The following is a 10,984-nucleotide window of genomic DNA, read 5'->3' as shown; positions in this document are numbered from 1 at the left end:
AACACAAGTATAGGCATATATGACAAGTCATTCAAATAGTCAATTAGGCATTTTATACAATTAGGCAAGCAATTTCAAGTCAGCAGAGCATACAAATAGATGGAATATGCACATGATGAATGCCTGTCCTACTGGCTATGATATCACGTTGTCGGTTCACCTTCCAACCCGACACATCTCCATGGAGATGTCGCCCTTCAGAATCATAATGGGAACCCCCAAGATATGGTGCCTGGAACACCGTCCAGGATTTTGTGCCTGCACACTCTAGTGATCCGAAGGGATGCGAGCGGGATACTCTTGCCACGGACCTCATATCTCAACGCAAGCGGGATGAACCACCGCCCTTACGCCGCCGTTGCTTCCTCGACAGGCGGGATCCAACCATCATCCCTGCCAGGCGCATAGCGTCTCAACAATCTCAATTTAAAATGTTACAGCAGTGGTTTTTTCAAAAATTCATTATTTCAGTATATCAATGACTCATCATTGCAACTTCGAGTCCTCGACTCATCTCAACCACTGTCAATTCATAATCCCCATTCCAAACTCATTAGTTCTTCAGTTTCTCAATTCATTGCCAGTAATCACCAAATTCACTACTATTCCTTCTCTCTCAACCAAACACATCCTCAATACACCAGAAACCTAAGCCTTTATTCTCTAACTTTTCAAGGTAATACCTAAATAATTCCCCCAAGACCTTCTCTGTGTTTTAACATCTAAAAACATGCCAAAAAGTCTTAAATAAGTGTCACAGAAGTTTACAAGCTTGTTGGAAAGGCAAAACAATTAAAAATAAGATTTTAGTTGAAAAACAGTGCATGTGCGTACGCACAGGGGTGTGCTTGCGCACGCCCAAGAGGATTTTCAAAATGTGTGCGTACGCATAGAGGTGTGTGTACGCACAAGTGTAAAATTTTCCAATTCTGTTCGCTCGCACAAGGCGTGTGAATGCCCTCAACAGAATGCACCTTCCAACGTGTGCATGGGCACAGGGCTGTGCGTGCGCACAGCTTGCAAAACCTTGTTGGTTGTGTGTGCGCACGGGTCATGCTAGCGCTCTTAACAGCAAGCCTTCCCCTATGTGTGTGTACGCACAAGGCTGTGCATGCGCACAGGTTCAAAAACTCACAGGGGTGTGCGTGCGCACAAGGCCGTGCGTGCGCACACAAACCAGAAATCACAAATTCTGCAGCATTCATAGAATTCAGATTTTGACACTAAACTTTGAATGATCATAACTTTCTCTACAAAAATCTATTTCCTACAAAATTTATATCCATTTAAAGATTTTTCAATGAGCTTTAATTTAAAGCAAATTTCAATAAACTTTGAAAACTGAGGCTCAAGTTATGATCCGTCAAAGTTCACCAAAAATTTATTTTTACCAAAATTTCACAAGGTTCTCAATTTTCTAATTTCCCAACCAAAACCAAACCAAACCATATCAACTCCATCCCACATCAGATTTTTACCATTTGTATCACAATCCATTACTCATATCATATAATTCTCAACTCCCAATTATCCATAATTTCACACTAAACCCCTTCTCGTCCAACAAACTCATCAACAACGTTATATCACTATCAATCTTCATCATCAACCTCATTTATTCTCATTATCAATAATCAACATTATTTGACAACATCAACAATATTACTCATCCAAATTCATCATATATCATACATCAACAACATTATTTAACAACATCAACAACATCAATTCATCATACATCATTAACCAACCAAATTTACAATGATATCAATCCAAACCTATCCTATGAGTCACTAGCCTAAGTGTCCAGAAATATTATATATTATATAGAGAAAACCAAAAGCATACCTTGGCCGATTCCCAATATGCCAAAAACCCAAAATTGAACTTCAACAAACTTCAATTCACCAACAAGCCACCAACTCAATTCCAAAGGCTCCCAAATGTCCAAAGCAATTCCAGCAAGCTCCAATATTCAAACTAACATCATACATTTCATATAAATCAAGACCTAACACTCAAAATTAATCAATTTACAAGGGTTCTTGAGAAACCTTACCTCATTCATTGAAATTTGGGATAGAACCCAACATTTCCTAATGATTAGCAACTAAACAACCAAAACACAAATTTTACTCAAGACCAACACTCACCAAACTCGAAATTCTTAGGGCAGCAGGAAGGAAGAGAAGATTAGAAATCTTACCTACACAAGTGGAATAGAATTAATGGGCTTGGCAAGAGCTTCGCGTAGCCACCGATGACACACGAATCGGAGCACAAGAGTGATGAGGTTAATAGTGTTCTTCCTCTCTTCTCTAACCCTACCAACTGCTGTGTTTATATTATTACGAAGTGGAGTGTGGCAGGAATAGCCTTTAATGAGAGTATATATATGTTGGGCTTGGGCTCAGTCTAACCCGTTAGCGTTTTTGGTCCGTTTGGCCCAATTTTGGGCCAAACCTTTACAATTAATGCCCGGTTTTCTATTTCTAATATTTTTCTAAGGTTTTATATTGTTTTTAATTATTCTCTCACAGTACCGAACAGACTTAAATCGGTTTGACCGGTTCGGCTGCGGGTTCGTGGTTTTACTCGGTTTTTCGTAGAAAATACATTTTCTGACTCAGAAAAATCTACTGAGTCCAAAAATCTTATTTAAATTATCCAATTCTCATTCTAAATTTTTGGATCCTATTTTGGGCAATATAATTATTTAATTAAACGGTTAATTAGTCACGGTTCTTATATTCAGCAATGAAAACAAAACACTCTGGATAGAGTGTCTTGCTGGCGTTGAACGCCAGACAGAGGCATAGCCTGGGCATTCAACGCCCCAATTGGCAGCATAGCTGGCGTTGAACGCCAGCCAAGAGCATAGTGTTGGGCGTTCAACGCCCATAAAGAAGGGCAGGGAATCTGAATTCCCTAGCCTCTCAAGACTAATGGGTCCCACAGTATCTTTACCTACCCCACTTACCTCTTACTTTCACTCTTCTCCATACACTCTTCCCTATAAACCCTAGCCCAATTACATCTATATCACTTCCATAAACGATCATAACTCCCACCAACCCCCACCCACTTTAAAATCAAATTTCTCTCCCATTTACCCTACCCATGACCGAACCCTAACCTAGCCTACTACTATAAATACCCCTCATTCTAACCCTTCATACACACACCTTTCATACACATCAAAGCCCCCTTGGCCGAATTGCTTTCGCCCTCCTTCTTCTACTCCATTGTTCTCTTTTATTTATTTTTGCTCGAGGATGAGCAAAGCTTTTAAGTTTGGTATGGGAAAAGCATTACTTTTTGCTTTAACCACTTATGGAACCTAAGGTTGGAGAACCCTCTAGAAAGAGGAAAGGAAAGGTTGTAGCCGCCACCTCCGAATCTTGCGAGATGGAGAAATTCATCACCAAAGCCCACCAAGACCACTTCTATGAAGTAGTGGCTGAAAAGAAGGTGATCCCTGAGGTCCCTTTTAGGCTTAAGAAGAATGAGTATCTGGAAATCCGAAGAGAGATCCGGAGAAGAGGTTGGGAAGTCCGAACAAATCCCATCATAGAGGTTGGGATCTTAATGGTGCAAGAGTTCTATGCTAATGCATGGGTCAGGAAAAACCATTACATTAGTGTGAACCCAAATCCCAAGAATTGAAGCACCATGGTCTGAGGGAGAATCTTGGACTTTAGTCCGGAAAGTGTCAAGTTGGCGTTCAACTTGCCTTTGATGCAAAGAGACCCACATCCTTACACTAGAAGAGTCAACTTTGGTCAGAGATTGGATCAAGTGCTCTCAGACATCTGTGTAGAAGGAGCACAGTGGAAAAGGGATTCCCAAGGCAAGCCCATTCAACTAAGAAGGCTTGACCTCAAGCCCTTAGCTAGAGGATAGTTGGAATTCATCCAACACTCTATCATCCCTACTAGCAATTGTTTAGAAGTGACCATTGACAAAGCCATCATGATCCATTGCATCATGATTGGGAGCGAGGTGGAAGTACATGAGGTGATACCTGAAGAATTATACAAGATAGCTGAAAAGCCTTCCACCAAAGCAAGGTTAGCTTTCCCTCACCTCATATGTCACCTATGCAATTCAGTTGGAATTGTCATAGAGGGAGACATCTTCATTGAGGAGGACAAGCCCATCACTAAGAAGAGGATGGAGCAAACTAGAGAGCATGCACATGAGCCTGTGCAACCGCTTCAGCAAGAAATACGTGGGGTACCTCAAGGGATGCAATTTCCTCCTTAAGGCTATTGGGACCTATTGCATATTTCTCTTGGGAAATTAAACACTAATGTGGAGCAATTGAGGTTGGAGCATCAAGAGCATTCCATCATCCTCAATGAAATAAAAAAAGACCAAAGAGCTATGAGTGAAGAACAACATAGACAAGGGCGTGACATTGAAGAGATCAAGCACTACATTGAATCCTCAAGGAGGAATAGTAGCCGCCATCATTAAGGTGGATTCGTTCTCTTAATCCCCTTTTCTTATGTTATTTTTCCTTTTTCTGTTATGTTTTATTGTCTGTTCTCTCGTTCTTATTGCATGATCATTCCTATCTATGTCTTAAAGTCATAAAATGTTCCATATATCTCTCACCTCACTTAAAAGAAAATTTTATTTGAAAAGAATTGAGAGATACATGAATTTCGAGTTTATCTTAAGAATAGTTCAATTATCTTGATGTGGTGATATTGCTTTTGTTTTCTGAATGTATGAATGAACAATGCATATTTGAAATTGAAATTAAGAATGTTTTCTCTTGAAAGAATGATGAAAAAGGAGAAGTATTATTTGTAATCTGAAAAATCCAAAAAATGATTCTTGAAGCAAGAAAAAGCAGCAAAAAAGCAAGATGCAAAAAAAAAAAGATATATATGCTTGCGAAAAAAAACATAAAAGAGAAATAAAAAGCAGAAAAAGCCAATAGTTCTTTAAACCAAAAGGCAAGAGCAAAAAGCCAATAACCCTTTAAACCAAAAGGCAAGGGTAAAAGGATCCAAGGCTTTGAGCATCAATGGTTAGGAGGGCCTAAAAGAAGTAAAATCTTGGCCTAAGCACTCCAAATGGACACTTTCGCTAACTATATGCTTGTGGTGTGAAGGTGTCAAGTAAAAAAAGCTTGAGATTGAGCAGTTAAAGTCGTGATCCAAAGCAAAAAGAGTGTGCTTAAGAATTCTGGACACCTCTATCTTGGGATTCTAGCAAAGCTGAATCACAATCCGAAAGGGTTCCCCAGTTAAGTGTCTGTGGCATTTATGTATCCGGAAGTAATACTGGAAAACAAAGTGCTTAGGGCCATGGCTAAGACTCTAAAAAGCTGTGTTCAAGAATAAAAAATAACTGAACTAGGAAAGTCAATAATATCATCTGGATTCTAAGTTCTTAAGGATGCCAAGACTTTTGAGTTTCAATGGATAGTGAGATGCCAAAACTATTCAGAAGCAAAAAGCTACTAAGTCCCGCTCATCTAATTGAAACTGAGCTTCATTGAAAACTCTGAGATTTATTGTGTCTTACTCTTCTTTTTAGAGTAAACTACCATTTCTATCCATGAAAGTTAAAAACGCTGACATATCTACCCATAAAAAAAAGGAAATTACCATTTGTACCCATAAAATATGGGTTCCGCACAACAAAATTATCCAAACACTAAAAAACTACCTAAAATCCCTAAATTACCCTAATCTTTACCACCACTTTTCTAATCTCAAATCCCACCACCACCCCTTCACCCAACCACCCTAAATGGAAGAGTTTCTAACCCTAACCCTCTTCACCCAGCCACCATTCCTTGTCCCTTCTAATTTCAAATCCCACCACCATCTCCTTCACCCCAGCCACCCTAAATGGAAGAGTATCTAACCCTAACCCTCTTCACCCAGCCACCACCCCCTGTCCCTCCAAAACTCACACACAGAGACATTACACACACACCCCCATCTGAGGAAGAAGAAGAGAAGAGGAGGGGGAGGGAGACCACACTAGCAACGTGAGGACTCGCCGCCGCTATCGCATCATCCCGCTTTGCTGCTGCTGGCTCCGTCGCATCTGTCACCGCCATTGATTGAGTCTGTCACTGACGTTGCCGCTGGTCTGGAAGGAAGAGAGCGTGCAAGAGATCAGAGAAGGAGGAGAGGGCGACGATGCTGTTCAGTGAGGGAGGAAGAACCATAACGAGGAAGGAGAGCAAGAGTCCGTCGCTGTCACTGCCGAGCAAAGGTTTGGTTGGTTGGAAATGGATTAGGACTTGTATCCTATGGCTGTCACATCTGCTACCCCTTCAATGGAGTTACAATAATACATGGTTGAAGTTTGTACTTGTCCTGTATTTGTACTTGAGTGCTGGTAGTAGTTAGGGTTTAGGGTGGTGGTGAGGAAGAGTTTCGGTGGTGGTAGGGTCTGGGATTCGAAAAGTGGTGGTGTGGAGTAAGAGTAGAAGTTAGAGATGGGTTATATTAGAGGGTAATTTGGAATTTCAAATATTTTTTTGAATTTGGATAGATTTGTTAGCAAAAGTTTATGTTTCATGGGTACATTTGGTAATTTCTTTTTTATGGGTAAATATGTCAGTATCTTCAACTTTCGTGCGTAGAAATGTTAATTTACTCCTTCTTTTTATCCTACTTTGTTTTTAGTTGCTTGGGGATAAGCAACATTTTAAGTTTGGTGTTGTGATGAGTGGATATTTTATACGCCTTTTGGCATCATTTTCATACAATTTTTAGTATGTTTGTTTAAGTTTTAGTGCAAAATTCACATCTTCGGATTCTACTTTAAGTTTGTGTGTTTTTATGAAATTTCAGGTATTTTCTGGCTGAAATTGAGGAGCTGGAGCTAAAATCTGATTCAGAGGCAGAGAAAGCAATGTAGATGCTGTCAGGATCTAACCTCCTTGCACTCGAAAGAGCTTTTTTGGAGGTACAGAAATCCAAATGAGCATTCTCAACAGCTATGGAAAGCTAACATCTATAGTTTTCCAACAATGTATAATAGTCTATACTTTTCTTCAGAATTGAAGGCCTAAAACTGGCGTTCAACGCCAGCTTCCAGCCCTATTCTGGCATCCAACGCCCAAGGGAGAAGAGACCAGCGTCCAAACGCCTAAAAAGGACCCCCTAGCCAGCATTTAACACCTTAGAGGCCTCCTAACACGTGGATATCAATCAAGCTCAGCCCAAACACTCACCAAGTGGGCCCCAGATGTGGATTTTAGCACTAAAAGACTGTTTTACCCTTCTTATGTAATCCTTAGTCATTAGTCTAGTATTTATTTGAGAAATTTTATTCTTTCAGTGGATGCCATTACAAAAAAAAAGTTTAAAATGGCATTGATATTAAGGCGGTTTTAAAGAACCGCCGTAATATCCGGACATTAGGGCATTTTTTGTTGCTGCTATAATTAGATTTATATTTGGTGGTAGTTATGGTGATTATGGCGGTTTTGAACCGCCATTATCACATATATATAAAATCAAAACTTACAATCCCCTCCTTTACTTACTGCCGCTCTCTCATACACGATACACGATCGATGAAGGCTTGCTCTCTGATCTCCCTCGCTCGTCTCATCCTCTGCTAGCTACCGCTGCTTTCGACCTCCACCGCCACTTCCTTTTCAACGTAATCGACGATTCTAAGCCGCACACACCTCAGATTTCAGATCTCAAAGTTGTTTCCCATAGTCTTCTTTCAAATCTCAGATCTCAAAACACCATAGCCAACTGCTCCTTCACGCCGCCGAGCTTGTTGTCACCGTCGACTGGTCCTTCTCACCGTTGCTTCTCAGATCCTCTCTTGTCACAACATTGCCATCGCCTCCCCTTCCTCCATTACATGTATTAGGGTTTTTAAATTAGGGATTAATTTGTTCAATAATTAAGCACTTGAGGTGGAAATTTCATTAAATACTTAATTCTTTTTCAGGTTGTTTGGCCTTGACTGTTGGATGCGGTAATAATGCACGAGAAATTTCTAATGTTTTCTGCTGCATGTTCACGATCTTTGCTACATTGTTGAATTTTGAGCAATTGTTTTATTTTCTGTGGTAAATTTTCTTCTCTTTTTTTCCCTTGCAACTCTATAACTGACTCAGTCGGCTGTTAGGAATTAATTAAAGTAATTACAGTTAGCTAGTTAATTTGTTAGGTGCTTGGTTGGTGATGTAAGGAGTTAAGAGTGTGCTGTTGCAAGTTAACTAGATGATGGTGTTGGTGTAGTTGCCGTAGCTTTTCCTCGCTTAAATATGAACTTTTGGCATCCAGTTTTACTTAAATGATCTTTTAGTTCTAATTTTCCTATACTATATTAAATTGGATTTTGTATAGTTAGTAGTTACTCTGAGATACAGGGATGTATATTTATCATATTCTGAAGTGACTATAGTATCTATCTTTGGGTTCTGTGTGTTTTCATAAACTATATATGAAATTAATTTCATTATTTATGATATTTTTAGGTTTTTTGTGTTTTCTTCTTCTGGCTTCTATCCTCAACTTCTTCACAACCGCATGTACTCTTAATTTTAGTTTCTCAGGAAAGCAGAAACTAGCTTCTCAATTTTCATGGCTCCACCCAGGTACTCTTCTCTCGACTCTTCTTTATCTTCTTTCTCAATTGATCCTTTCATATGCACTTTCTTAACTTTGTTAAAATTCATGCTTTAAGGAAGGGTTTCTCTAAGTCTTTTAGTCACGTCAACTCTTAACTGTGCACATTTCTTTTAGAATTAAACTTCCATATCTGACAGTGACTTCAAAGATTTTGTACGAAGATGATCTAAGGGTAGAAGGCCTTCAAATGTAGAGATAGAAAAAAGAGTCAATAAAGATTTTGTTACTTGGTTTCCTGCACAGGTAAATAGAAAAATGATAATTTTTTGTTAATATTGAGCTAGTATTTGTCGATATAATAACTAATATGTTGTTCTATCATAATAGCTTATGAACCCAAACATTATTAATATTGTGCATGAGGATTTGAGATACTTAGCAAGGGGTCCATCACGATATGCCAAGAGGTTTTCTACATTTAGTATTAATGGGTTTTCCTTTCGAACTACCAATCGAGACAATGGATTAAAGACCCAGAATAGTGGTGTTTTCTTAATGTCTTCAACTCCTTGTGTTGCTAGCTCTAGTGATGCTAATCTTAGGAATGATGATTTGTCATATTATGGCAAATTAGAAGATATTATAGAACTAAACTACAATGGCCGATTTCGGGTTACTTTATTCAAATGCAAATGGGCTGACACCACTAGAGAATGAGGCTGTAGAAATGATAGTTGGGGTTTTACTTCTGTTAATTTTTCACAAGTACAGTGGTGATCGAGAGGAGGATGATCCATATGTTGAAGCCTCACAAGCTCGAATGGTGTATTTTGTCAATGATGAAGTGAATAAAGATTGGAGTGTTGTCGTGCATTTGAAGCCAAGAGACTCATATAATATGGGGGAAATGAAGATGATGAAGCATGCAAGAATGAGCCATGGTTAGAGCAAAACTTGGATTCTTTATTTGAAAATGGTGATAATCTATCATTGTTAAGAGATGAAGTAGATGATGAACTACTAGATGATGACATTGGAGAAGACGAACACATGTCAGAATAGTTAGTAGGTTAAATTAATTTATGGTATGAAATTTATATTTAAATTTTCATTTAGTTATAATTCACATTTTATATAATTCACATTTAGTTATAACTCATATAGTAGCGCCTGCTGATATATACTAGTTAATTGCCTAGTTAATTATATCAGTTTATGTATTAATGCAAGTGACATTAATAAAATTGTCATTATAACTAAAATTTGTTTATAATTCAGTTTCTTTCAGAATCAAAGTGTATAAAACCAGGTCTTCAAATTGTCATTAATTCTATATTTATTAATTATTGATTTGATCTATTATGCAGATATGCCAAAGCAAAAGAGGTACAAAAATCTACTTAAAGCAACAACAGCCGTAAATTCTTCATAAGGCAAGTCAATGGCAGCTGCAAATTCATCCTGAGACAAGTCGGCAGCTTCAAATGCATCACAAGTCAAGTTTGCAGCAACTGCGAATTCCTCCCGAGACACATCGGCAGCAGCTGCAAATTTCTCTCGACACAAGTCGACAGCAGTTGTAAATTTCTCCCGAGACAAGTCGACAGTAGCTGCAAATTCCTCCCGAGACAAGTCGACAACAGCTGCAAATTTCTCCCGAGACAAGTCGGAAGTTTTAAATTCCTTTCGGGACAAGTCAGCAGCTTCAAATTCCTCCCGGGACAAGTCGGCAGCAGTTGCAAGTTCCTCCCGAGACAAGTCGGCAGCTTCAAATTCTTCTGAGCCATTATCAGTTGCTCCAACTATTTATGAGAATCCACCCAAACCTAAACATAAACGTGGACGTGAATCAAAGCATTACTGGACTATTGATGCCATAGGTAGGTAATATTCTCAACTATAATATTCTCTGGAAATAATTATTTTAGTTAACATATGGAAGTATATTATTTTGCTAAAATAAAATAATATAGTATAAGCCATTTCAAACCATTTGACTACTGACTCCGTATTGCAATATAGTGATGATATTATATTATTATCCTTAATTTCAATAAGCTCCAGTAATAATTATAATTATGTTGAAGCTACGTTCACATGTATAGGAAACCAAATGGAAAAAAGTTAGTGTTTGATTAGAAACAACAAAAGGAAAAGGTATGATTTATTTGACAATATACTTATTTATTTATACTTATTTATCTATTTTAGATGAATATGAAGATAGTACACGCCTTCATTTATTAGTGAAGGATGTGCATAATTTGCCAAAAAGTTTGCGTATAGTTGTTAATTTTGATAAACAGCATGCAGCAATAGGAGAAGCAGTCGGACTCCTTGCAGGAGTTTGTGGGCAATTGGCCACTAATTGTGTAGCATTTCCAATCAGTTTTGATAAATGGTCAAACATT

At 38.4% G+C, this 10,984-nt stretch overlaps 1 protein-coding gene across 1 annotated transcript; it reads left to right on the top strand.

The window, feature by feature from the left end:
- On the top strand, positions 6,168–8,046 carry LOC110265107. The gene is made up of 3 exons (XM_021107882.1): positions 6,168–6,349; positions 7,401–7,859; positions 7,948–8,046. The coding sequence occupies exons 1-3, from the start codon at positions 6,168–6,170 to the stop codon at positions 7,976–7,978; spliced, it is 672 nt and encodes a 223-aa protein (XP_020963541.1). The 3' UTR covers positions 7,979–8,046.

This window comes from Arachis ipaensis, chromosome B07 (genome assembly GCF_000816755.2).
Source record: "Arachis ipaensis cultivar K30076 chromosome B07, Araip1.1, whole genome shotgun sequence".
In the NCBI taxonomy this organism is placed as follows: domain Eukaryota; kingdom Viridiplantae; phylum Streptophyta; class Magnoliopsida; order Fabales; family Fabaceae; genus Arachis; species Arachis ipaensis.
Note: the sequence above shows the minus strand (reverse complement) of the source record. Positions and strands in the feature narration are given on the sequence as shown.